This window comes from Mastacembelus armatus, chromosome 20 (genome assembly GCF_900324485.2).
Source record: "Mastacembelus armatus chromosome 20, fMasArm1.2, whole genome shotgun sequence".
NCBI classification, from domain to species: Eukaryota; Metazoa; Chordata; class Actinopteri; order Synbranchiformes; family Mastacembelidae; genus Mastacembelus; species Mastacembelus armatus.
This window is the reverse complement of record NC_046652.1, coordinates 18,651,116-18,679,003: the sequence shown is the minus strand read 5'-3', so window position 1 is coordinate 18,679,003 and position 27,888 is coordinate 18,651,116. Positions and strand designations below refer to the sequence as shown.

Genomic DNA, 27,888 nt, shown 5'->3' with positions numbered 1-27,888 from the left:
TGTGTTGCAGAGCGTCCACTCACTGCCACATGTGAAGAAGAGCAAAGTGTGAAGTCAGACTCCATTTTAAAGTCCACAGAGAAGAAGAAGGAGGAAACAGGAAGTGGGAAGCAGGGTGAGTGTTAATATGACACCTGCACATATTGATCCATGTCATTGATGAATGTTGGGATTGAGTCTGGTTTAGACTTGTGTTTCCTGACGTCACAGTCACACTGTGTCTCTGGGATGGTTCCATCAAACTAATGTCCAATCAATAAGAAGCTGCTGCCGTTACAGGAGGACAGCTGACTGGGTTTGTTCCTCTGGTCTCCAGGGTCCCTGGTTTCCCTCTCAGACCACAGAAGATGAGTCTTTGTGGGGGGGAAGAGGACAACAGACCAGGGTCTCCAGGATCCAGCTGTCTGCCCATGAAGAGTGACTGGTCCAAAGATCGTCCTCCAAACTTCAGTCCTGAACCTGGACCCTCAGACTCAGGGTAAGAGACAGTTTCTAGTGTAAACTGAGCTGAAGATGAGTCCATGGTCCAAATGTCTCTGTCAGCCCATGGACATGTGGAGTGGACACAGTCCACTACTCAACATGTATGGACATTTACATCCAGCACATTAACTGTTTGTGTTTGCAGAGGGGGGTACCCCAGAAAGAGACCAAGGTCTGCAGGATCCAGCTCTATGTCCGTGAAGAGTGACAGGTCCAAAGGAAAACCTCCAAACTTCAGTCCAGAACCTGGACCCTCAGACCCAAAGTGAGAACCTGTTCCTATTGTAAACTGTGCTGAAAATGAGTCCATGGTCCAAATGTCTGTTAGTCCACGGATATGTGGAGTGGACACAGTCCACTACTCAACATGTATGGACATTTACATCCAGCACATTAACTGTTTGTGTTTGCAGAGGGGGGTACCCCAGAAAGAGACCAAGGTCTGCAGGATCCAGCTGTCTGTGCATGAAGAGTGACAGGTCCAGAGTAATGCCTCCAAACTTCAGTCCAGAACCTGGACCCCCAGACTCAGGGTAAGAGACAGTTTCTAGTGTAAACTGAGCTGAAGATGAGTCTGTGGTCTGGAAGACAAAATCCTGATCCACTAACATCAGGTGTCCTTTCCTGTGATTCATTAAACAAATCAAAACAATGCAGTGCTGTGGTGCAGGAGACCCGTTGGCTTCCCTTTGAGCTGCACTCTATGGTTGAGAGGAGATATCCAACTTTAAATATATATAGAATATATCAAATTTAGGCTGTGGGCAGAAAACGGACTTTTGTGCTGGAGGATCAGATATTTAGTCCGAAAAAACCTGTTTCCTGGAAACATTTCAGGCCGACTGACACCAATCAACATATTTGTGGTTGGAAATTCTAAGAGGCCGTGTCAGTAGTTAGTGTAGTCCCCGACAGAAACAACAGACCAAAGCTCTTCATCTGCATTTAAATGCAGTCGTCAGAAGGAATTCACAGCTTCCAGGTGGAAAACCATCTCCGTGGTAACGGTCCCTCCCCCTGCACACCTCTGTTGACTGGTTGGTTTTTTCACTGCAGTTCACAGCGAGTGAGAAAGGACGTGAACATCCAGTCTAGAGCGTCAGCTCCAGCTGCAGAGCTAACGTGGTCAGTTCTTAGTATTATTAAATGTCTCTGCGTCACTTTGACTCTACGCAGCCAAAGCAGGTCCACAACGGATGGAATATGAGACCAAGCTCAATACTGTGCAGCACAGTAGTTCACTGAGCCAACCAGTCCCAATGAACACAGCTGCTTTTTGGATGCAAACACATGTGCAGCGTTAATGTTAATGCGTAAGATTGTGGCACCAATGAGGAACAGCCCATTAAAGAAACAGAGCTGTGCTTTATGCTCTGCTCTCTGATCAGGGTTTAGGTTTGGTGTCTCTGTTTGTCGGCCGCTTTTCTGACTGATTATTAAACTCATAAAGCCTAACACGGTCTGGGCCGGAACAGACTCCACCATCTGGCCCTTCTGTCAGTGAACATAGATGGTCTCAGTAGTATTGATTCTGAATTGATCAATGATCAGTTGATGTTGAAGGAAGCCCAGTTTGAATCAGCCTGTGTTATCACAGTCCAACCTGTTTCTAGATTCCCCTCTAGAGCTTTGTTGTATCAGCATTAACACAGTGTCATTCATTGTTTATTGTGCAGGGCTAAGGATTTACTTTGTCTGTGCAGCACCTGCATCTGCTACCATGGAAATACTTTCTGTGTCTCCATGTGCCACATCAGATTCCTCCCCCTCCTCCAACGATGCAGGCAAAGTTCTGCTTTCAAGTCTAACGACACGACTGAGAGTAGATATTATTTTATTGATGAGCTGAGCTATTGTTCAATTCTAATATCTGATCTTATCTAGCATGTTGATTCTGTGGCCTATTTATTCAGTCGCTCTGTTGGACTCTGCCTGCAGACTTTAAAAAAAGCTGGAGATGCTCATGATGTCACAAAGACATTTAGACAGAAGTTTCCACCAAACTGCTTGGAAGGTAGTAAGTCCTGCAGCCACAGGACGACCTGCTGTAGGTCTCTCCAACAACATGGTCATGACATCAGGATCAGCTGCCTGGACTTTCTGAAGGCTTGTGTTTCAGTCCATTTCCCACAAGTGTGTAGCATAAAGAGACGTGCAGTCAGCTGGAAACAAAGTCCTCTTAACAGCAGGCCTGGATAAGGCTGCACTGACAACAGCACAGATTTCTTCCAGCATTAAAGAAAACCTGTCTCTTCTAATGTGAGACTGTGTTCCACAAACTGAACCTCCCTTTGCTGTTGTCCTGGACTGGATCAATGCAGCAACACTCTGCCCATCCTGGACCCAAACAGGAAGCAGTTTGTCCCTTTAATGCTTCAGTCGATTGACAACACACACACACATAATAATGAGACTAAGTCAAACTAAAGCAGTTGAGGAAAGAGAAACACATCTTTCCACATGTGGAGCAGCTCAGGCCTCTGGCTGTTCTAAATAGAGCTCAGCCTGTGTCTACAGTGGTAGTGACTGAAAACATCCTAGTTGTTCCCAGCGTTATGTTTGCAGTCCCCTGGTGCTGCTGTTGCATCAGGAATGCAGTGGTTGAAACCCTTCCAAAAAACTCCAACATGCAGTTCTCCTTCAGTTTCCTGCTGTTATTGTGCAGCTTTGAAGGGATTGATCCACTTCCAGACGTGGTGTCATTGATGCACTTTGGAAAAGGAAGTTGGTTCTTTTTCATTGAGTTAGTAAAATGATTCCATCTCCTTTGTTCAGACTGAGGAGTCTCATTGTTTGATGACTTTATTTCTGCTGTCACATGGAAATGTTTCTGTCTTATCACTTTTTCTGTTTCTCACCACATTTCTCTTCTTCTCTCTTCTTTCTTTCCCTCAATGAACATCTCACTGGATCATCTTGATGTTGAGCTGCAAACCTTTGCAAACTGACAAACTCAGTGTTGAATGTTGATCAGATTCCAAACTTCATTATCAGCCAGTTCAGCTGTGGAGGAAAACTGATTTAAAGCCAGCTGGGAGACAGCTGGGAGTTTCCAGCTTCTGTCCAGTCAAACAATAAGAAAGTTTCCTCACTCAACATGTCTCCACCTCAACTAATCCCAGTTTGCTTCATGTCCACAGGGACAGGACCAGGACTCAGGTCTCTGAGGAGCAGCGGCTGTCCAGCTGTGCTTTGTGTCAGGACGTCCTGAAGGATCCAGTCTCTACCAGCTGTGGACACTGGTTCTGCAGACGGTGCATCACCTCCTACTGGGACCAGTCTGGTTCACCAGGAGACTGTCCCTGTCCCCAGTGTGGAGAAAGACGCAGAAGCAGTAGGACCCACTGATTGTTCTACATTTGAGTTGGTCCTTCACAGTCGAGATTCTGTCTGTTTGATTGGACCCTTTTTCTTGTCTTCCAGTGGACTCTGGTCTGCAGGAGGTTTTAGATCAACATAAGACCAGTCTGAGGATGAGATGTGAACGTGTGACTGAAGGACCTGATCCAACAGGAAGTGGAACCCTCCTCAACAGGATCTACACTGAGCTCTACATCACAGAGGGACTGAGTGAAGAGGTTAATACCCAACATGAGGTCAGGCAGCTGGAGACCACTTCCAAGATGGAGACCCTCCATGACACCCCAATTAAGTGCCACGAGATCTTTAAAGCCTCCCCTGACCAGCAGAGACCCATCAGAGTGGTTCTGACCAACGGCGTCGCTGGTGTTGGAAAAACCTTCTCAGTGCAGAAGTTCAGTCTGGACTGGGCAGAGGGCTCAGAAAACCAAGACGTCAGTCTGCTGGTCCTGCTTTCGTTCAGGGAGCTGAACCTGATCAAAGATGAGCAGATCAGTCTTCTCAGGCTGCTCCATGTTTTCCATCCAACATTACAGAAGGTCACAGCAGAGCAGCTGGCTGTCTGTAAAGTTGTGTTCATCTTTGACGGCCTGGATGAAAGCAGACTTTCACTGGATTTCAACAACGGGAAGGTGGTGTCTGATGTCACACAGGAGGCCTCATCCAACGAGCTGCTGACAAACCTCATCCAGGGGAATCTGCTTCGCTCGGCTCTGGTCTGGATAACTTCCCGACCCGCGGCAGCCAATCGGATCCCTCCTACGTGTGTGGACAGGCTGACAGAAGTCCGAGGCTTCACTGACGCCCAGAAGGACGAGTACTTCAGGAGGAGGTCCAGGGATGAAGAGCTGTCCAGCAGAATCATCTCACACATCAAGGCATCCAGGAGCCTCCACGTCATGTGTCAAATCCCAGTCTTCTGCTGGATCACTGCTACTGTTCTGGAGCACATGTTGACCACAGAGCAGATAGGAGAGCTACCCAAGACCCTGACAGACCTGTACTCACACTTCCTGCTGGTTCAGACAATCAGGAAGAAGCACAAGTACAATGAGGTACATGAGATGAGTCTACGGCAGCTGACAGAGGCTGACGGGGAAGTTCTTCTGAAGCTGGGGAGGCTGGCGTTTGAACATCTGGAGGAAGGAAACATCATGTTCTACCAAGAAGACCTGGAGCAGTGTGGTCTGGATGTCCCAGAGGCCTCGGTGTACTCAGGAGTCTGTACAGAGATCTTCAAAAGAGAGAGTGTGATCTTCCAGAAATCAGTCTACTGCTTTGTTCATCTGAGTGTTCAGGAGTTTCTGGCTGCAATCTACATGGTCCACTGTTACTCCAACAGGAAGACACAGGTACTGGAGAAGTTCCTGGGGGAGAAGAACAACAATTTAATGAGGAAAAACAAAAAAGCTTATTTTACCGTAATTAGCTTCCTGTTTGGAGCCATGGAGAAATCCCTGCAAAGTAAAACTGGCCACCTGGACCTGTTTGTCCGCTTCCTTCATGGCCTCTGTCTGGAGTCCAACCAGAGACTCTTAGGAGGCCTGCTAGGTCAGACAAAGACCAGTCCAGGAACCATCCAGAGAGCCATCAACAAACTGAAAAAGATGAACAGAGTTGATATCTCTCCTGACAGAAGCATCAACATCTTCCACTGTCTGATGGAGCTGAACGACCACTCAGTCCATCAGGAGATCCAAGAGTTCCTGAAGTCAGGGAACAGATCAGAGAAGAGTCTCTCTGAGATCCAGTGCTCAGCTCTGGCCTACATGCTGCAGATGTCAGAGGAGGTTCTGGATGAGTTGGACCTGAAGAAGTACAACACATCAGACCAGGGGCGACGGAGACTGATTCCAGCTGTGAGGAACTGCAGAAAGGCTAAGTAAGTCCAGATGTGCCCAAGTGAAAAAAATGTATTTTTGTATATTTTCTAAAAGTATATTGAGTATACTTTTGAAATACTTTGAAATACTTGAAGTTGTGTTAAAATGAAACCAGTGAAGTTGCTGGAAGCTGCAGTATAAATCTGCTTTAGTACATGAAAAACCTATTTTTCATGTATTATTGGGTACTTTTGCTGCCCAAAATACTACACTACTGTTAAAATATACATGAAACATTTGAAGTTGACTTGTTGCAAATGTCCAAAATCTATAGTGACATTAAACTGACAGTGTATTACTAATAGACTTTGAGCCAAAGTAAATGTACTTGAAATATACTCTGAACTCATTTGAACTATGTATGAAATACAATAGAATGAGGTTTGAAATGTGACAAAAGTATGCAAAGTATATTTTTCCAAGTATTTGAGTATTTGTTGTGAAAATGAGCCACTGGCTTTGTGTTAAATTGCAACCAAGTTGAACATATTGCATTAAAAGACACAATGATATTGGATTGATATTCCTAGTAAATATAAGTCCACTATAAGCATCATTGTGTGTTTAATAAATACACCAACAATGCCCTCTGAATGGATTCTCCAAACACTGAGTCTGAAATGTAGATACTTTACTTAGATTCCAATCCAATGATGTTGGACTAAAAGCACTACTTCCTGTCAGCATGTTCTCAAATGCTCTTACTTTGAAAAGCCCAGTGCACTTTGAAGACGTTCTAAAAGGATTGAAAATAATCTGAACTCCTACACAAAGTCCAAAACCTGTCAGTCCAACAAATATTGATTTGAACTCTAACACTATTAAATCCAGCCATTTAAGGGCTTTGGAACAAAACAAGTCATTCAAGGTAACAACAATAACAATAAACAGGAACAACAGTTTGTGTTTTCTATTAGTGAGGTCAAAGTATTATTTGGCTGCACCACTATGGGACTGACATGGATTTTAGTGATCTTCAGGATTCTGCATAGTTCTCCGAAGAATTCTGTCCAAACATCCAAAATACATGAAGTAAACATGTAGTATGAAAGAGTATTTTGAAGTGAAACTTTGTCCACAGGAATTAGACCACTTCCAAGAGTCCACTTTCCCACAGCCAGGAACACATACATTGTGTACTTTAAATAAGTCTACTGAAATAGAGCTCAAGTTAAATGGAGGCATAGTATTATATTTGGAAGAGAATGAGACAATTTGAAGTAAAAACACAAACCATGAACAGACTTTTGGAAAATATCACTAAATATACTTCAAAATCTGTTGAAAGTAAAGTGCACTTTGAAGAAATCTGCTAAATGACTAATGAAGTAATGAGATCATTTCAATATACTTTGCAAACATTGACTTTGAATCTGCTTTTTTTGTCTCAGTAACTCTTTGACTAATCTTGTACTTTGGAGACTCACCAAAAATGTACTTTTACTACGTTTCAACACAAGCACAAATACACTTGGTAAAATGTGTGAACACACTTTATCTGCTAAAAGTAGAATTGAAGTCTGAAACAATAGATTGATTTTTCACTTGGGTGATCATCACCATAATGTTCCTCTTGTTTATTGTGAGAATGACAGCAGCTGGATTTTGTCCCAGATGTTCTTGAGCTGTTCCAAATGGTGTCAGTCCAAAAGCTGCAGATGTTCCTGTTGTTTTTTTCTCTCTGTCCAGTGAATGAACACAGTTCTTCTTTTTCTTTCCAATGGTTTTTCCATGGGACACATTTTTCTTCTGTTTCTCTTCACACACTGATGTTTTTCTGCCACATGTGGACAAATGTCCAACATTGGAATAAACAGGGACAGGCCTGTTGTGGAAGTTCCAAAGGAACTGAGTTTTCTCTGCTTCCTGTCCAAGATGAAAGCAGAACAAAGATGAAGCGTGTGCAGTGTGACAGAGAGTGAGAAGAATTCTTATTTCATGTCCAACCCACTGAGAGAAGATCAGCTGAACCACTGATGTGAAGACACAACAGGACATGTCCCTGTTTGACATCAAGTGATTCAACTCAATATATTGTCTCTGTCATAATCACAGCTTTTCTAATATATGTGTCCTCACAGACTTTCTGGCTGTGGACTCTCAGAGACTCACTGTGAAGTCGTGGTCTCAGCTCTGAAGTCCAACCCCTCCCATCTGACAGAACTGGATCTGGGTAACAACAACCTGCAGGATCGAGGAGTGCAGCAGCTGTGTGGTGGACTGCAGAGTCCACACTGTAGACTGGAGACTCTGAGGTCAGTTGACTGACTGTTCCTATTGTAGATGTTAGATGTTGAATCCACAACTAAAGCTCCTGTGAATGTTGGTTGTTCCATTCAGTGTTTTCATTGTTCTTCTATTCTCAGCAGACTAAGAATGATTCCTTCAGTTTCACTTCATTTCACTGAGCTGTCTTCAATAATGTGTGTTCACTCATATTGAATAGTCATATTAATAATGATGTGTTTCTTTCTATAGAAGCTTTGAAGAACAGAGTGTCCCAAAAATGTCATCTGTCAGGAAGTTGTTCTGAATCCTTTGTGTTTCTAAACAAACTGTGGAAACAGTCCAAAGCTGAAACTGTTTCAACTGAAACTGTCCAGTGTTTGTCCAAGTTTGGATCCCAACAATATGTCAATATTGGACCAGACTAATATCTGACCTGATCCTCCTGAGAGCCAGAAGGAAAAAGGTTGGAATATTTCCATTTTGGAATAGAAGTGAAGACTTTGGGACGTGAGAAACAAAGTCCTTTCTTTTTGAGGAAGAACACGTCCCTGTAGTGGACATTGGGTCTTGCTTTGTCCCAAAAACCACACAATAAGCATCAGTTTGCTGACAATAATGTTGGATTTTCTCTGCATTTCTATCTGATTTTTCTCACTTGATGAAGCTCAGAGAAAACATATGACACAGTCAGTTGTCAACAATCTATGAATGGGATTCCAAAGCTTGTGTTTAGTGGCCAATGACACAGTGGGGATCAGTCCCAACACAAGGACATGATCTGGTCTGTGCATTGGGACTGGGCCATTAGAAAGCAGTTGTCAGCCTGTTGTCATTGCCAAGGCCTCAAATCCTGATGCTGTGTGAAGAAGCTTTGAGTAGTTTTTGTTCCTGAACTGAAGCCAGCAGCTTTTGGTCCTGACACTGTCCACCCAGTTTGTTCCCTGATCCAAATCTCATTGTGAAGAACAAATCCACAGTGTCTCTATAAAGTTGATCCCATAGAAATGAAAGCACATGTGGAGCACAGAGACACACAGATGAAATCATGTGTCCAGGTGGTTGAGCTGTGTTTAGTGTCTGAGCTGCTGCTGCTGCTGCTGCTGCTGCTTTACCTCTGTGCTGTGCTGAGGCTGCAGCCAATAAAGCCAGAGAAGAAGATGCAGAGAGGGAAGAGACAGGAGACAGGAGAGCCTGGGGGAGCTTCCTTGGCTCAGATAGAATAAGGAGGAACAATTCAATGCATTGTTTTGCTGCACTTTGGAACTGGGTCAACAAACTTTAAGCAGGAAACTTTAAAGCTGCACAGTGACAGTATGAGCCATCAACTAGATTGATTCTGCTGTTGGCTGGAAAGCAGCTTCTCTTCCCATGTGCTGACAATAATATCATGATATAGTCAGACTATTATTCTGACTGTTCTCATATTATTCTTCTCATTATTATCATTCTACATTTCCCTTCAGGGATTAATTAAGTTGATCTCATCTCTACGGTGGCCGAGAAGGGCAAACGCGCTGCAAAACAAAAACGCTGCAAAAGAGAAACGCTGCAAAAGAGAAACGCTGCAAAAGAGAAACGCTGCAAAAGAGAAACGCTGCAAAACAGAAACGCTGCAAAACAGAAACGCTGCAAAACAGAAACGCTGCAAAACAGAAACGCTGCAAAACAGAAACGCTGCAAAAGAGAAACGCTGCAAAACAGAAACGCTGCAGAAGAGAAAACACAACGGAAGTGCGCCAGGCCGATAGGGGGACCCCGAACTGAGGGGTGCAATGAACAAAGAACTTTTACAGAGGCGAGAGAGACACATGTAGTGACATAAGTCACGTCTCATTTTGGAGGCTGCGTAATGACGCAGGTTATAGTGTTGAATTGCAAAAGAATTGAATGAGCGACCTCTGATGGTTGTTCTCATGTGCTAATATGTGCTAACAATGTTCTGTTACATTTGTTCACTTGATCAAAATGTCATACAACGTCGGGAGACGTGGCGGGGGGCGGGGTGTGTTGCAGGGTGGGAGATCTGAAGGTGCTGTAATGACTATAGGTTGTTGTCTTGTTCAGGGTGTTCTTTGGGGAGTCGGTAGGGTGAGCTAGAGGGAGATGGGTCAGGGAGGAGGGAAGAAGTGTGTGTGGAGGGAAGAGAGGGAGGGTGAGAGAGAGCTGTTCGGTGAGGGGAGTTAGCGTTACTGATGGGCGATACCACAGAATTTGGTATCGATCCGATACCAAGCAATTCAACACTATAACCTGCGTCATTACGCAGCCTCCAAAATGAGACGTGGCTTATGTCACTACATGTGTCTCTCTCGCCTCTGTAAAAGTTCTTTGTTCATTGCACCCCTCAGTTCGGGGTCCCCCTATCGGCCTGGCGCACTTCCGTTGTGTTTTCTCTTCTGCAGCGTTTCTGTTTTGCAGCGTTTCTCTTTTGCAGCGTTTCTGTTTTGCAGCGTTTCTGTTTTGCAGCGTGTTTGCCCTTGTCGGCCACCGTACATCTCATTATTCTAATGAAAAGAAGAAGAATTGTCATCATCATCATCACCATCCTCATTGTCATCAACATCAGTGTCACATTGGATCTCCTTCTTTGCTTCTTTATTCAGGTTGAGGAACTGCAGGTTGTTAGAGACCAGCTGTGGTTATCTGGTCTCAGCTCTGAAGTCCAACTCCTCCCATCTGAGACACCTGGACCTGAGTAACAACAAAAACCTGCAGGATCCAGGAGTGCAGCAGCTGTGTGGTGGACTGCAGAGTCCAGACTGTAGACTGGAGACTCTGAGGTCAGTTCACTGACTGTTTGTTCCTATTGTAGATCTTTAGTGTTGAATTATTGTTTGAACTCAGTGTTTGCACAGACATAACTTCTATTGAAGTTGATTTTCTTTTCCTGTCTTTGGATTTTTCTGAGGCTAAATTCAGTCTTTAGTCCCAAATGACTGAGTCTCACAGAAAGTTCAATTCAATTCAATTCAATTTTATTTGTATAGCGCCAAATCACAATACAAATCATCTCAAGGCACTTTACAAAAACTAAAACTAAAAACCCAACAATTCCCTTATGAGCAAGCACTTGGCGACAGTGAAGAGGAAAAAACTCCCTTTAACGGAAGAAAAAAACCTCCAGCAGAACCGGGCTCAGTTTGGGCGGCCATCTGCCTCGACCGGTCTAAGTTGGTCTCATTGTGTCTAAAGAGTCACATGTGTCAGCAGAAAATCCTCTGGACTAATATTTGTTGGAAATGGATCCAGTTTCTTTGATGCAGTAGAAATATTTCTTTGATCATTGATATTGATGGTTGAGAACACACACAGACAGGTTGATTTCCTGGAGACAAAGCCAAACCAGAAGCACTACTTGGTGAACCCTAAGCACAAGCTGAACCTCAACTTTCAGACAGCTTCTTCCACACAGAAATCCAAACAGGTCCTGGACTAGATTATTGGCCCCTTTTTCGATGTTGCCATTGGATTTGGAGCAGGTGGTTGACCTTGGACTCACCTGTTGGGAGTCCCAGTTAGTACAGCCTAATAATCCCTCATTCAGTCAGTTGAAATGGACAAAGTCCTGTGAGGACCCTCTGGTCCCAACATTTAAGAAACAGTAGATCAGTTGACAGACAAAGCATTACCTTGATCCATGTTGCTATTGGACCTTGATCTGTTGTCCAGTGGCCTCGGGCTCCACAGAACCCGACTCTATGGAAACTTTAGTGCCAAAGAGGAACAGTGTGTCAGTTGTGTGGAAATATTTTGGCTTTAAAGAAAGAAGATGCTGCGCGGCGTCAAAACCTGCCTTGCTACTGTTGCTGCCTCATGGGCCAAGACTAGCAAGGCTAAAAGGCCGAGCACCACTGTGTCAAATGAACCAATCCCACCCAACATGACCAGATGTTGGAAAGTTTAACTCCATATGAATCGAATTGAAAACATCACATGGAAATTCCTGTTTCTCACAATGACTTTGAATTAAAGTCAGAGATTTTTCATCTTTCTGCACTTTCTTCTTCATGTTAATGTGACATCAATTCACACCTCAGCTAATTTCATCATAACAGCCTGGATGGACCAGTTTCTATTGACACTTGTGTTGTATTTATAATATTGTGTTGTTCTATTCATTGTTCATGTTTGTTCAATAAGAAAACAGGAAGTTGGTCTTTGCTTCTTTATTCAGATTGAGGGACTGCAGGTTGTCAGAGACCAGCTGTGGTTATCTGGTCTCAGCTCTGAAATCCAAGTCCAACCCCTCCCATCTGAGAGAACTGGACCTGAGTCGGAACGACCTGCAGGATCCAGGAGTGCAAAAGCTGTGTGGTGGACTACAGAGTACAAACTGTAGACTGGAGACCCTGAGGTGAGACCCCATGTTTAGGTTGTGTGCTGAGATGAATGTGATGTGAAAGTTGTGCTGACACTAAACTGCAGACATGAGGCTGATATTAGACTGATCCACACTGAGGATCTTCATGGGAAAGGCTGTTTTCCCTCTCAGAGAAATGTGGCTGCACAACATGAGTTTGTATAGATGGAGCCACAGGTGGAGCTGGCAGAGTTTCAGAGCTGAAGTCACTCCGTCTTTATTGAAGCAGCAGCATGTTGGCATTCATATTAATGACAGCTCTTTGTCCCTTTTTGGATGGGACTGCTTTGAACCTGCATCCTGTTGGCTTCAGCTGTTTGGAGTTTCCACTTTCTAAACTTCTACTTTCTAAACCTTCTTCAGCTCTGAACACATTCTGAAACATTCAACACTTTCAAGAGGAACTTTGGTTTCTAACATCACATCTTTGCTTCTTTATTCAGGTTGGAGAAGTGCTGGTTGTCAAAGATCAGCTGTGGTTATCTGGTCTCAGCTCTGAAGTCCAACCCCTCCCATATGAGACACCTGGACCTGAGTGTGAACAACCTGCAGGATCCAGGAGTGCAGCAGCTGTGTGGTGGACTGCAGAGTCCAGACTGTAGACTGGAGACTCTGAGGTCAGTTCACTGACTGTTTGTTCCTATTGTAGATCTTTAGTGTTGAATTATTGTTTGAACTCAGTGTTTGCACAGACATAACTTCTATTGAAGTTGATTTTCTTTTCCTGTCTTTGGATTTTTCTGAGGCTAAATTCAGTCTTTAGTCCCAAATGACTGAGTCTCACAGAAAGTTGGTCTCATTGTGTCTAAAGAGTCACATGTGTCAGCAGAAAATCCTCTGAACTAATATTTCTTGGAAATGGATCCAGTTTCTTTGATGCAGTACAAATATTTCTTTGATCATTGATATTGATGGTTGAGAACACACACAGACAGGTGTGTTTCCATCACTTCAGAGGACATTCCATTGACTTCCATTGATTTCCTGGAGACAAAGCCAAACCAGAAGCACTACTTGGTGAACCCTAAGCACAAGCTGAACCTCAACTTCCAGACAGCTTCTTCCACACAGAAATCCAAACAGGTCCTGGACTAGATTATCGGCCCCTTTTTCGATGTTGCCATTGGATTTGGAGCAGGTGGTTGACCTTGGACTCACCTGTTGGGAGTCCCAGTTAGTGCAGCCTAATAATCCCTCATTCAGTCAGTTGAAATGGACAAAGTCCTGTGAGGACCCTCTGGTCCCAACATGTAAGAAACAGTAGATCAGTTGACAGACAAAGCATTACCTTGATCCATGTTGCTATTGGACCTTGATCTGTTGTCCAGTGGCCTCGGGCTCCACAGAACCCGACTCTATGGAAACTTTAGTGCCAAAGAGGAACAGTGTGTCAGTTGTGTGGAAATATTTTGGCTTTAAAGAAAGAAGATGCTGCGCGGCGTCAAAACCTGCCTTGCTATTGTTGCTGCCTCATGGGCCAAGACTAGCAAGGCTAAAAGGCCGAGCACCACTGTGTCAAATGAACCAATCCCACCCAACATGACCAGATGTTGGAAAGTTTAACTCCATATGAATCGAATTAAAAACATCACATGGAAATTCCTGTTTCTCACAATGACTTTGAATTAAAGTCAGAGATTTTTCATCTTTCTGCACTTTCTTCTTCATGTTAATGTGACATCAATTCACACCTCAGCTAATTTCATCATAACAGCCTGGATGGACCAGTTTCTATTGACACTTGTGTTGTATCTATAATATTGTGTTGTTCTATTCATTGTTCATGTTTGTTCAATAAGAAAACAGAAAGTTGGTCTTTGCTTCTTTATTAAGGTTGTGGAGCTGCAGTTTGTCAAAGACCAGCTGTGGTTATCTGGTCTCAGCTCTGAAGTCCAACCCCTCCCATCTGAAAGAACTGGACCTGAGTCACAACAACCTGCAGGATCCAGATGTGCAGCAGCTGTGTGATCTTGTCCAGAGTCCAGACTGTAGCCTGCAGACTCTGAGGTCAGTAGAGGGCTGGAGTCAGTCCATGGTGCTTTCAGCAGGACTGGGCTAAACCCAGTCAGTATCAAAGCAAAGATCCAGGATTTCCTGTAAAGCTCCAACCTTCTCAGTGAAGCTGTGAGAGGAGAACAGGGACAGGCTTCAGGATTGGACAGAAAGACAGAGAGAGAGACAACAGTCAGCCAATCAGATCAGCCAGAAGCTTGTTGTGATCATGTGTTTGAGTTGATGTGAAGACGACTGTTGCTGATGAAGTCAGTGAGTCAGGAACACAAAAACAGTCTTTTATCCAGATCAATGTCAGGCAGCTGAGGTTGAGCTTAATTCCTGCATTTCAATCCAACAAACACTGGTTCACTTTGGCCTGGTCGGTCACCATGGAAACTGGGTTGATCAATATAGTCATCTATAGCTAACTTGCCACTGAAGCAGGATCAGTTTAATGTCTCACATGAGAATTTATCAGTAGCCAATCAACAAAGTGGAAAAACTCCAGTCAGTCTTCAAACAGGATCCCAGTCTGAACCAAATCCTGGTTCACCTTAAAGTCACAGTGAAGACCAGAGCAGTGGGCTGAGTCCTAGTTTCTGTCAGAGGTCATGTGGGCTCTGAATCAGCAAATCAGGTCAATTGAAGGTTTGTGATCATTTCAGTTGAGTCTGATCTAATTCTAGCAGTGAACAGTTTAATCCATAATGTGAAGGAATGAATCCAAACTACAGCCTGTGATGAACTGAGGAGAAATCTGATGGGATTGTCAGCAGGGACTGGACAGAACACACACGTTGCAGATCCATGATGTGTGGTGGTGCAGTGTATTGTCTGGAGCTAGTTGAGGGTTTGATGACTCCTTGTATGTGGACGCCTGCTGAGAGAAGGAGGAAATAAAAAGGAGGAAAAGAGAATCTGATTATTTATTTACTCACCTTCTAACTGAGGTTTGTTCCAACAGGTTTGGCCTCTACGAGGAAAAAACAGTGACTCAATGTTCCAAAGACAAATCCAGTGAGTAACATTGAAACATTGTCTTCATCTAATTTTTAAAGTCTGATTTTACAAAGTGTTTTTGCTCATTTCATTGTCAAATCTTTCTAAATTGTGTTTTTGTTTTGGCTCAGGAAAACACCTGCGCCCAAAGAACTACAGGCTGTGTTTGATTTGAGGTTCCTGCAGATCCTTCCAAGTCTCGACAGGTCTTGAAATTCCAAATCTGTGGAGAATCACTTGAATCTGGGAACTGAACACCCCGAAGAGAACAGAAATGGACAGAGTTCCAGACAGATCACCAATCACATGGTGTTCTGCACAATGAAGGACCAACCAGATGGATTCTAAGATTCTTTTCCACCACTGCAAACAAGCTGCTGTTAGATTGTTCTAATGTTTGATTCTTTAATTCAGCTCATGTCTCTGATCAGTTCTCCCTCTGTTTCCCCCTGTGGACATATTGGAAATAGCTGAATTAATCTTCCAAAGACAACTGACTGGTATCATTGATGTTATTTCACACAGTAAATACGTCAGTGGATCAGGAGAACTCTCGCTCAGATTGTAGACTGATTTCATGTATTACTCATTAACTGACTGGTTGATCCACCAAAAAAGGATCTGGTGCCCCAAATTATTAAGATGCTTTATGATCTTCATGATTCATAAACTAGACATCATGAACCTTCATGTTCAATACATGTATATATTTCAATTCACTACACCGCTGAAACGTGATGCCTGGAAAATGCGAGTTTCCAGATATTTGGCTCAGCAAAGAAGATTAGAAAGAAAGTCTGGCCAGAGATCCAAAGGACCATCACTTGTCCAGGTCCAGAGCCTGTTGTAAACCTGTCAAAGTGGAGGGAGAAGCAGCTGGATCTACACACAAGACGGCACTTGGGGAATCGGAAGCAGGTCGGTCCATAGAAATGTTGATTGAATGTTGGCTGCCAGCTGTTTTTAGCTCTTATTGAAATGTGAGTCCTGAAGGCTGTTGAGTTGATGTGGAGACATTTGCACCAGCTCTGCAATCGACACTCCAGTCACATCACGTTCATTTATATGGCGCCTTATACAACACGTTGATTTAAATAAGCGGTTCTCAAAGTGTGGTACGCGTCCCAGTAGTGGTACTCCGGCTCCCTCTAGTGGTACACAGAGGAATCACTAAATTAAATATCAGTTCCTGTTAAAACAACACATTGTCATTGAATCTTTGAGTATTTTTGTCCATTGAAGTACAGGACAGTTGTTATTGAACTTTTAGGTCCAAGTCATTTTAATGGAATCATTCTTTCCCTTTTTTATTCAGCTGTGTGTAAGCACAGTGCAGTTCTAATGTTCAAACTGTGGATTTCCAATGTTAAAGTGGCTGACAACAAGAAATCTTCTTCTTAGGAAGAAAACTGACAAAAGGAGATGTGATGTCTGTCTGTCATCTCATTGTTTCTGCCAAATCCAGATATTTTTTGCGTTGTCAAAAATCCTAGTAATTGTACAATAGTAATATCTCGGGGTGGAACAATATCACAAACACCAGCCACAATACGTATCGCGGTCCTCTCACGCCCCCTGCTGCCCATTGTTGTAGTGTTGAGATCGCAGAACCCCCGGACACATTTAAGTCTCCTGAGTGGGAACATTGTGGTTTTCCAGTGGAGTCCACCAATGGACTGTGTGTCGGAGATAAAGCGCAGACCATCTGTCCAAACTGTTTCCCAAAACTTCCTTATCCGACAGGAAACACTTCTAATATGCGAAGTAAAAGCCAAACTGGTGGAGGAGCTGAGCGATGCAAAGTTCATTGCTTTAACTAGGGATGGGTGGACCTCCTGTGCAGCTCGGTCCTTCATCAGGATCACGGTGCACCACGTTACGGACAACCGGATCATTGCACATCCTGTTCTGCAGACACGTGCTGTCTATGAAAGCCACACAAGTGATGATCTGTGGGAAATACTACAGGGAGCTGCAGCTGATGGAAAATCCACTATTCCTGTGACAACACATGACGCTCCAAATATTGTTGATGTAGTTGAAGCAGCCGGATTCTCAGCAAATACTGGATGTTCTGCTCACACAGTTAATCTGGCACCACACAAGGGAATGGGCCTTAACCAGATGTTGCCAAAGGTGGTCAGCACTACTGCTGCAGCAGAACTTAAGGACCAACAGGAGATGCTCCGACCGCCTCCACACAAGCTGATTCAGGACGTTCCCACCAGGTGGAACTCGAGCTATGAATATGCTTGAGCTCTACCTTGAACAACAGGCTGCTGTTTTCTCAGCACTTCCAGACAGGAGTGTTAAGAGGAACATAAAGGACATTGTTCCTCTGTCTGATGAAGATGGAAAAGTAGCTGAGGACATCATTCAGGTTCTTAAACCACTGAACATGGTCCCAGCTCTGTTGAGCACAGAACAGCTGCCAACAGTTTCAGTGATAATGCTACTGAAACACACCATCCTGGAGTCTATGAAAGTTAGTGACACAGATCCAACAGTTGGTAAAGATGTCAAATCTGCCATTTTGTCTGACTTCATGAAAACAAACCCAGAATCTGACTCAATACTTGTGCACTTTCTTCATGTGAGCACTACACTTGACCCACGTTTGAGGTCTCTGCCTTTTCTTGATGAGACCATGAGCAGCAACATCTTTAACAGCCTGATGGAGAAGATTCTGGAAAACAATCCCCAGCAGGTATTTTTGGGTTTGAATCCAAACTTCATTGAATCAATTCAATTTGACCCAAACTATTTAGTTTCCCATAGTCCTGCAGTGCATATTACTAGTAGATATGTCCTGTGGAAACCACTTTACAAACTGTTAGGTAAATTCTTTAACAAATAGACTCAGAGGACGAACTTCGGTAAGATTATATAGAAGTTTTACTTGCAAGGAGTAACAGTCACACAGCACCTTAGCACAGCATGAGGATCACTGGCCCTTAGCTGGGCAGCACATCATTTTAATGCTATGATACAAACAGTCATGTGATAGAAGAAGAAAGAGGAGGCAGTTTCCCATGAAACTGCAAAACATCTGGGTTTCGATACTAAGTGTCTTATCAGAAAGTGAAGGTCAGAACAGACTGACCTTAGGAAGAGGCAAGAGGTAACAGGCCCTACTCAAAAGTGTTTTTGACTTACATTAAAGTAAAGCAGATTAATAAACTTGAGGGTAAACATTTTAATTTCTCTAACACATCCCTCCTGTTTATGCTTAGCATAACTACTATGTGAAAATGTTTAGCAGATCATTAATGATTATTATTCTGGTGAAGCACACAGAAAGATCAGAATTACTATTATAGGAAAAACAGTAAAATCATAAATCCTGAATATGATTAAACAACAACAAGATCACAATCACAAACATAAAGTAATGAGCACGCTAAAATATATTTTGTAGAAGTGAGAAAATAAATGTCATAACTTTCTGTCTTTATGGGCAAACAATCATCACAACATCACTTTCTGTAGGAATTTTCAATGTTGGAGTCATTTGTGCCTTACAGTTCAGAAGTTAGGACAAATTTATCATAGTCGGTAAAAGACAGTCAGGTCTTCCTTCACTGGCTCTGGAGGAGTTTCAGGGTCCTGGTCATCCTGTGAAATGGACAAACATTCCCTCCAGCCAAGAAGTGAAGTTGTTGTCAATACCAGAATTCTCAGCGAGCTTCTCAGATAAGGCTTGGAGTCCTTGTAAAGCTCGAGTGACAGATCCATCTGGGGAAGTGTTGTTAGGAATAAAGGTACAACAGGTAGATCCAAACATTTTACAAACACCTCCCTCCTTAGCCAGCAACATGTCTAATGCCATCCGGTTCTGCCAGGTCATAAGACTAGTTTTACCTAACTGCTCTGCTAAACCTCTGACAGCATCTCTAGTGTAGTTAATGAATCTCTGCTGGTTATAATACAAATAATTTATCCAATTAACATTTTTATAAATGGTTAACCACCAAAACAGAAAAGATTCAAACCCTGCTGCAACTTGGTTTCTAGCTTTATACTTGTCGGGGACTCCTCTGGGCTCTGATGGCATCAATATATACTCTGTTATCAAAACTGCCAGCTGCTGCAGTGTCTCTTTTCACACTGTGTGGGCTGTCTAGGGAAGAACCAGACGGAGGCAACACATAAAATGGCATCACCAATTGTATAAGGGCACAGGTTCCCTGCCAATCAGGTGGGAGCACTGGTCTCAACTGGTTTCCCCCACAATACCACCACAGGTCAGCACGTGCAGTAACATGGTCAGTGAACCAGGAAGGGTCATAGTCTGCCCCAGGAGTGGTCACATTGGTGGTAGAGCTGCACCAGTGGAGATCACCGACCTTTCTCCCTGAAGTGGAATTTCTCAAAAACAGGTATAATTAGCACAATAAGGTGTAAGGAACGGTGGAGTAAGAGCAGGAATAGGTGGCATCAATAATGCAAAGACATGGTTTACTGGCTAGAGGGCAGGTGGAAGTAAACAGCTGCCTGTTGGATCATTGTGTGGATCAAGTCTTATCAGTGTAACCTACATATGTTAGTGACATTAATATACTTGTCTGCTCATGTTAGCTGTTCCTGTCACACATTACCACAGTTAACTACTTTAGAAAAATCAAACTGGACAGTTTGAGTCTTATCGGCCCAAAAGATAAAAGTGGGCACATCATTAGGTCTCTTTGTCCTAGGTTTGGACGGTTTGGTTTTGGTGTTGTTCATGGCATTACCTGGCTGTAGCAATTCCTTCTCAAGGGAGGAAAAGATACCAGGTCTTATATCAGTGGAGTCAGTAGCGTTCTCCGGCTGTTGCAAACCCTTCTCAAAGAGAAACAAAATCAACATAACTGTGGTCAGTGATATGACAGTCAATATGCTTATTGTTAGTGTCACCCCACAAAATAGTCCAAAGGGGTGCCAGGGTCGATATATTGGACCCTCCATGGCAAAATGTACTTCTGAGCAGTCTTCTCCCCAGGTCACTCTACTCACTCACCTAATTCCCCTGGGTGTGGTTGGTTTCTTCACTGGTTTGAGACGAGTGGTCCCTATTGGTTCCACCCCCGTTTGTAGCCAGACTTCACCACAGGTTAGTTGGAGTTTAGAGTGAGTCCATGCTGGTTTGACATAATTACTCAGACAGTACTTTTACCTCTTTACAGTGTGTTAAATGAATCCAGGAAGGTCTTTCAACAATTCTCACAACCATGAGTATAGACTGCAGTACTTGGTAAGGTCCTTCCCAGCACAGAGAAAACCAATACTTCCTCTTGATGATTTTTACAAAGACCCAGTCTCCTGGTGTCACTCTAGAGTCTGGTTCAGGCTCAGGACCCTCCTGTTGTGCATTAATACAACATTTACAACATTTTTATTATTCAACATTTTTGCCATGTAATCAGCAATGGTCTCAGTCATGTGAGCATCCTCCTTAATGAATGGTTTTAACTCAGGAAGATGGTAACACTGTAGTAAGATGTTTAATTACCCGGTTTACAAAATATGTGTCATTATCACAATAGATTTTCTCTGGAATTCCAAATCTGGGAATAATAGTAGAAGCTTTGGCTACTGTTAGTGCATCAGGATGCTTTGCTGGAAACACTTCAGTCCATTTGGTTAATGCATCAATGATCACTAAACAGTCTTTCTTTCCCTCACAGTTATTTAGTTCAATAAAATCCATGCAGATATGTTGAAAAGGATATTCAGGTAGTGGAAACTTCCCACTATTTCTTGTCACAATCTGTCCCTGTGGATTATTTTTTGCACATATTTCACATTGTTGACAAAATTTTTTAGAGTAGTTTGTAAAGCCGTATGTTGTAAACACTTTGTTTACTAGTCTTACCATCCCTCCTGCTGACGTATGCACATTAGCATGCGTCAGAACAGCTGCATATCTAAATAAACTTCTAGGTAACACTACTTTGTTATCCTTACATCTCCAAATATTGTTGTCATCTATTTTAGTCTTTTCTTATCCATAAGTCTTTTTCATTTTGAGGTGCACCATCTTGCATGTCTTTAAGTATCTGCTCATCAGGATGTTCAACTGTAACTGTAGCTTGTAAAGGCAGTGGTTTCTGTGCTACTGATTTAGCAACTTCGTCAGCTTTACAACTACCAAAAGAAATCATGTCTATTCCTCACATTTATGTCACACTTACAATTAGTAACCTCTTTAGGCAGCTGCACAGCATCTAACAGCATCTTTGTGTGTGATGGTCTTACCAGATGATGTGATCATTCCTCTGTTCTTCCACTGCTGAGCAAACACATGTACAGTTGAAAATCCATAATTGTTATCAGTGTAGATATTAACTACTTCTCCTTTTCCTAATATAGAAGTTTCTGTTAAGGTAATAAGTCTCACTGCCTGCAATGATAAATGAGATGGTAGTGATTCAGCTTTAAAACATCTTTAAGGGTTACAACAGTATCACCTGTAGAATTAGATCAATCTGATTTCTGTTTTTTTTTACAAGATCCATCTACAGACATTGTCATTTCAGCATCTTTATAAGGTGTGTCAGTTTGGTCAACCCTGGGCAACACTCTATTCTCAGTTTCAGCAATACAATCGTGGCCCACCATCCTCAGCTATAGGCATTAATGTAGCAGGATTAAAGGTCGTACATCGTTCAATAGTGAGATGTGGCTGTGAAAGCAATGTAGTCATGCAGGACAGATGTTTAGCTGGTGACATGGATGCTAATCTTGTTTTGCAACAACAGGACAGAGACTGCATGTGGAACCTCTAGTGTCAGAGGATGGAACAACATGATGTTTGCTGAAGCTTGGACTGTCATGGAGGCTGCAATAACAGCTTGAATACACACAGGCAGTACTATTGGATCCAATTGGGCAGAATAATAAGCAATAGGCCTGTTTTGTCAGCACTGAAGTCATGTGACCATTTTTACAATCAGCAGTTTGCATAAAACATTTTTCATAGTTAGGCAGTCCTAAAACAGAGGTGCTGCTCAGGGTCTTTTTAAGATCATTAAAAACCTTTTCTGTAATTTCAGTCCATTTTATTCTATCATGAGCTGCCATAGGTGTGTCATAAATCAATTTCAACAATGGACTAGACAGCTCTGAATAGTTTGGTATCCATGCTCTGCAGAAGTTTGTCATACCTAAGAAAAACACCATCTGTCTTTTAGTTTGTGGTTTTGGTGCTTTAAGTATAGCTTCTTTCCTGTCTGAGTCTAGAGCTCTCCCTTGCTGTGAAAGATTGTGTCCTAGGTATTTAACTTCTTTTTTCCAGAATTGTAGTTTGTTCTTACTCACTCTGTGTCCCTGTTCTGCTAGAACTTAAGCAGAGCTATAGTGTCTGTTCTGCATTGTTCTTGTGTTTCAGACCATATCAAAATATCATCTACATACAAAAGTATTTGACTTCCAGCAGGAGGTGAAAACTTAGCTATGTTAGCAGACATTACTTGGGAAAAGATGGTAGGAGACTCACAATAACCCTGTGGAATCCATGTCCAAGTCCATCTTTTGCCTGAAAACTCAAATGCAAACCAGAATTATCATTGTTTGTCAACTTCAATAGAGAAAAATGCATTTGCCACATCAATGACCAGTGAACCACTTTGAGCTGGGCTTGACGTCATTCAGCAGGGTGTGTGGGTCTGGTACCAGTGGAGCTCTAGGTATCTCTGATAATGCCTGCTTTTAGTAATGAGTCAAATACTGGTTTAATTCCTGCAGCAGCCTCAGGTTTTAGTGGATATTGTCTTTGAAAAGGCCTGAAGGTTCCTTTTGGTGTTATTTTAACTGGTTCTACTCCTTTGATCTTCCCTACATCTGCTGCTCCTGTAGACCATAAATATGAGGGAATTTCCTTTAATTGATCTTCTTCCTCTGTTGTTAGAGTCAACACTTCTACTCATTCTTTACACTTAGATGTTTAGCTTTTATTGTGATTGTACACCAGTTCAGTCTTCTGCTATAAGTGTCTACAGTGTGGTTGTAGAAAACATGAGGGTCACCTGGGACTGGCTCCCAGGTGGTCCCCACCTCTTCAGCCCTGGTTACAAATGCTCCTAAATCTTTCCACTCAGCTGTTGAAGGTTTAGCAAGTGAAATGTGTGGGCTCACCCACAATTTGAACAGTTTCTCTTCCTCAGGTTGTAGTCTGCATGCTGCTCCTACATGTTTTACTAAAATGTGTTCTTTTGTGGTCAGTCTGAGTTTGTCTGGTGGATTACTAAGAACTGACCTACAAGCTCCTGTGTCACACAGGAATTTTATTTTAACTCCTTGCACCAACAATGTCACTTTTGGTTTTTCTTCATACAGCATGAGTTCAGTTACTCCTTCTAAGCTCAAAATGTTAGCTTCAGTCAGATGTGTGTCTCATATGTCTTTATTCTGTTCAGTGTGTGTATTTTGCATCTGACCTTTTTTGCTGTCTAGTCATGCAGAGTATCCTGCTCCTCCCTCCTGGTGCTCAGGGCGTGTCTTTCTCTGTGGGCAGCTCTTGGCCCAGTGTCCTGCTTTTCCACAGATGTAGCAGTAGTCATGATCAACTATCTGCCGTCTGCCAGGTCTCCGGCCACGACCTCGTCCCCGCCCCCTGCCCCGGCCATCAAGCCATAGCTTGTCCCCCTGAAAATAACACTCAGAAACCATTTCATTATCACAGTCAGTGAAAAACACTTCAGCTGTTTTTCTAACTTTCTTTTGTGCTTTTGCTCTTTGTTGGAGAACAGTGGCCATATGCACAGTATAATTCCTCATCTCTGTTAGGACACAATGTGGATCAGAAGGAGCTGTGGGAGGAAATATTGCTTCACCAACAGCACCCTCCTCTCCCTGGGCGTACGGAGGAAGCTGAGCCGGTGGTGGATTATAAGGATGAGGTGGTTTGTCTACAGCATGATATTGTTTGTTCATCTGTAAATTCAACAGTTTGCCTTAAATACAATGTTGGTGAAGAGGCTTTTACCTGTTTTTCTATTTGCTTCTGTCTCTTTCTCCTTCCTTTCTCTCTCTCCCTCTCTGTCCACTCTAACTTTCTTTAACCACTTTAAACTTTAACCATATCTTCTGCTGCAAACAGCCCTTCTTTTCTCTGATCCTTCTGATTTCCCTTAGTCTTACTTTTTATGTCCTTCACTCACTTTCTACAGTCCTCACAGTTTAACTTCCCCAAAACTCATATTTATTTTTCCATTTTTCTAATTTTTCTATATTTTTTAGGATCCTTTTGATGCATCAATTTTGAGTGTCACCGGTGACTAGTTCTTCTAATTTAGTGTTCTTATTACCCATTTTATTATTTTATTTTATTTTCTTATATATTCAGTTACTATTTGTTTTTACTCACTGCTATTTATTATTATAATTATTGTAGGCCTACATTTATTATTTTAACAGGCTCCTTACCCCCCCCTTTTTGTTTTTTAAATTAAATTTAAAAATCTGATCTGATTGGAGGAGATGGAGCAGCTGTTTAACTCTCTTAATGTCACATTAATCATCTCTATGTTTTTATATTCTTTCCATGGTACCAATATTCTGTTTTGTTATGCTCAAAAGCACTATCGACGCGCACCGGGGCTCCTTTTTGTTCCGGGTCCCCCACAGACCACGGGGTAGTTTACTTTGGGTCTCCCACAGACCACGGGGTAGTTTACTTTGGGTCTCCCACAGACCACGGGGTAGTTTACTTTGGGTCTCCCACAGACCACGGGTTCATCCCGAGTTTCTGATTTCCTGAAAGCCCTGCTCGGTTTTACCCGAACATGTTTGACCCAGTGTCCCGTAGGCCACACAAGTTTCGGTTTTGTTTGAATTTCAGCACTCAAGTCAAGTCAATGATATTTTTAGTCAATGATCCGTTTTGTAATCACCAACCCCTCAGCCCGATATGAGACCGCAATTCACTGAGACTCTACTCAGCTTGCGTGACCCGAAGGACCCAGGAACACCCGGGGCTCCCAGAGAGCCAGAAACTCCCAGGGACTCCACACCGGTTTTGTTTGGCTCTAATTCCCTGAGACTCCACTCAGGTGACGGTTTTGTTTGAATCTCACAGATTCCCTGAGACTCTACTCAGGTGACGGTTTTGTTCGAATTAGACCCACTGAGACTGTACTCAGTTTTACCAAATTAAAATTCTCTTACCTTACAGGAGTCCGTCTCTGGTCTCTCTTTTAAAGTTCAATTGCGTCACTCCTCTCCCCTCACAGCAGATCCTAGCCTCTCAATGCTCCAAACCGTTCCCTTATGGGACCGGGGCGGAGGGCTTTCAGTCAGGAGTCTAAAGACTCCCCCTTGCACGGTTTTTAGGTCAAAACCTGGAAGGAAGAGGAGATATTGCAATCCCGGACGAGCCCCCAAGTTGTTAGGTAAATTCTTTAACAAATAGACTCAGAGGACGAACGTCGGTAAGATTATATAGAAGTTTTACTTGCAAGGAGTAACAGTCACACAGCACCTTAGTACAGCATGAGGATCACTGGCCCTTAGCTGGGCAGCACATCATTTTAATGCTATGATACAAACAGTCATGTGATAGAAGAAGAAAGAGGAGGCAGTTTCCCATGAAACTGCAAAGCATCTGGGTTTCGATACTAAGTGTCTTATCAGAAAGTGAAGGTCAGAACAGACTGACCTTAGGAAGAGGCAAGAGGTAACAGGCCCTACTCAAAAGTGTTTTTGACTTACATTAAAGTAAAGTGGATTAATAAACTTGAGGGTAACATTTTAATTTCTCTAACACAAATACAATATATATGGAGATTGTTTTCATTCAATTTCAGCATTTAACTCTAAACAGAAACTGAGATCATCAGAAATGAGCATCACTATGTTTGTTTTTCAATATTAACTTGAAACTATTTTGTGTCTTTGTCCTTGTTGGGCCCAGGCCTCACAGGAGCAGGTAGAAGTTCTTGGTTTTAAGTGTCCAGAAGTTGATGGAGAAGTCCCCCCTCAAATGTCCTCTTGTCTCTCACCTTTCCTTCCTGGATCCAAGGAAAATGGCCTTCAAAGATGCAGGTGTGGGAATAACTAAGTTCAGGAAGGCTTTGACAAACCTTGTGCATGTCCACCGTGTAAATGAAGAAGACTGTGACGACTTAATTCGACTCTACAGTCAATTCATAGATGAGATCGTGCTGCTTCAGAGTTCACAGTTTTCCCACTTGGATCCATACACAGACATGGTTGACACATTTTTTGAATTTGAAGTCAACCAAGGTGTGGGAACCCTGTTTATAAAGCTGGATGTGGACCTGAGTCTGGACCTGGACCTGAGTCTAGACCTGAAATCTGGGACTAACCTTTAGTTGCTCACCACAACTGTTGTTGCTACAAATCCTGTTCATGTTGTTCTGAGTGTAATGTAAAGATGAGGATTTTAACCTTTGACCCTTTTGAGGCTGAGATTAAAACTAGGAGGGGCTAGAAACTAAATTTAGATCAGACCAGATTATTGATGAGATGGGGCTGGGTTTAGGACTAGAGGGGACTAGATTTAGGACCACAGGGGATCAGGGCTCTGAGTTAAACAATGAGTTAAAGTTAAACAAAGACCAAAGTGAAATTTTCCTTCTGGGCCCTGAACTAAAGAGAGAAATGATAAGTAGTAAAATGAGAAATCTGAGTCCAGCAGTAAAAACAGGGGTCTCCAGTCTGGGTGTTATTACAGACTGACTGAAGTTTGGTCTCATAGAAAGAAAAGCAGTCAAACAGCTTTTTATCATCTTAGAAATGTCAGCAGAGTGTTTCCCTTTTTATCTCAACATGACACAGAGAAAGTGGAACCAATCAAAGAGTGTGTCTTAGGGAGGAAGACATGACTGTGGAAAAACTCTGTCGCATCTTTCAGGGAAAGAAAAGTCATTTGAAGTAGAGTCCACAACGCAGCTAGTCCTGCTACTGGGTCCTCATTGGCTCTCATCAGCCTTAGTTCAGCTGTGAAGTTAATGGGAGTGCTGTTCAGTTTTCTACAGGTTTTATTTGATTATTCATTATTATTATTCTATTATTATTTTTGATTGTTTGGGAAAATGGCGTATTGCTCTGGTCGACAAAAACTAATATTGAAATACAAGCCGTTTCTTTTTTTCATGGGTCTAAAGGGGATCAATGAAATTTAACAGCTGCTTTGATTTCCTTTGTCTATGTAACAAAACAAAATCCACAATAACAAAGAGACAAAAACGGAACAAGGGCTGGATTTCAATTTTTTTAACTTTGGGATTTTCAAACAAAAATCAAATAACCAGTGTTTTTTATTTTTTTAATATCTGCTGTTGGACAGAAAATCCAAAGACTAAAAGATTCACGGTCCGTGAACTTTTTGCTATTTGAAGTTTGGTTTTATAAACAGAAACAAAGAAACGAAAATGAAAAAGTTTTTTGATTCTGTGATGAAAATGTCAGACACCTTTTTAAAGTCAGACTTGATTTTCTTTCCTCATTTATACTTTAAATAAAGAAAGTTCTACAGCGCTGAAACGGAAAAGCAGCTGTATTTCCTGTCTCTAAAACCGGAAGTATCTCTTCTTCTGTCATTTGTGGTGATCTTCTTGGCGCTACTACTCTCACCTG

The 27,888-nt window shown here is 42.6% G+C and overlaps 2 protein-coding genes, 1 long non-coding RNA gene and 1 pseudogene across 3 annotated transcripts in view; 3 read left to right on the top strand and 1 right to left on the bottom strand.

The window, feature by feature from the left end:
- The window catches only part of LOC113121849 (uncharacterized), a 1,077,549-nt gene that overhangs the window by 661,199 nt on the left and 388,462 nt on the right, over window positions 1-27,888 (bottom strand).
- The window catches only part of LOC113121924 (uncharacterized), a 308,641-nt gene that overhangs the window by 27,128 nt on the left and 253,625 nt on the right, over window positions 1-27,888 (top strand). The gene's annotated exons all lie outside the window — the stretch shown is intronic.
- The window catches only part of LOC113121854 (uncharacterized), a 957,344-nt pseudogene that overhangs the window by 706,182 nt on the left and 223,274 nt on the right, over window positions 1-27,888 (top strand).
- On the top strand, window positions 62-27,633 carry LOC113121863 (NACHT, LRR and PYD domains-containing protein 12-like). Its single transcript, XM_026292716.1, is given in 15 exon segments — window positions 62-115; window positions 317-478; window positions 629-802; window positions 912-1,016; window positions 3,624-3,814; window positions 3,907-5,725; window positions 7,808-7,981; window positions 10,559-10,735; window positions 12,130-12,309; window positions 12,759-12,932; window positions 14,149-14,322; window positions 15,275-15,327; window positions 15,441-18,016; window positions 24,039-24,188; window positions 26,201-27,633. Coding segments are annotated over 12 exon segments (3,396 nt in total). The 5' UTR covers window positions 62-115; window positions 317-347; the 3' UTR covers window positions 15,485-18,016; window positions 24,039-24,188; window positions 26,201-27,633.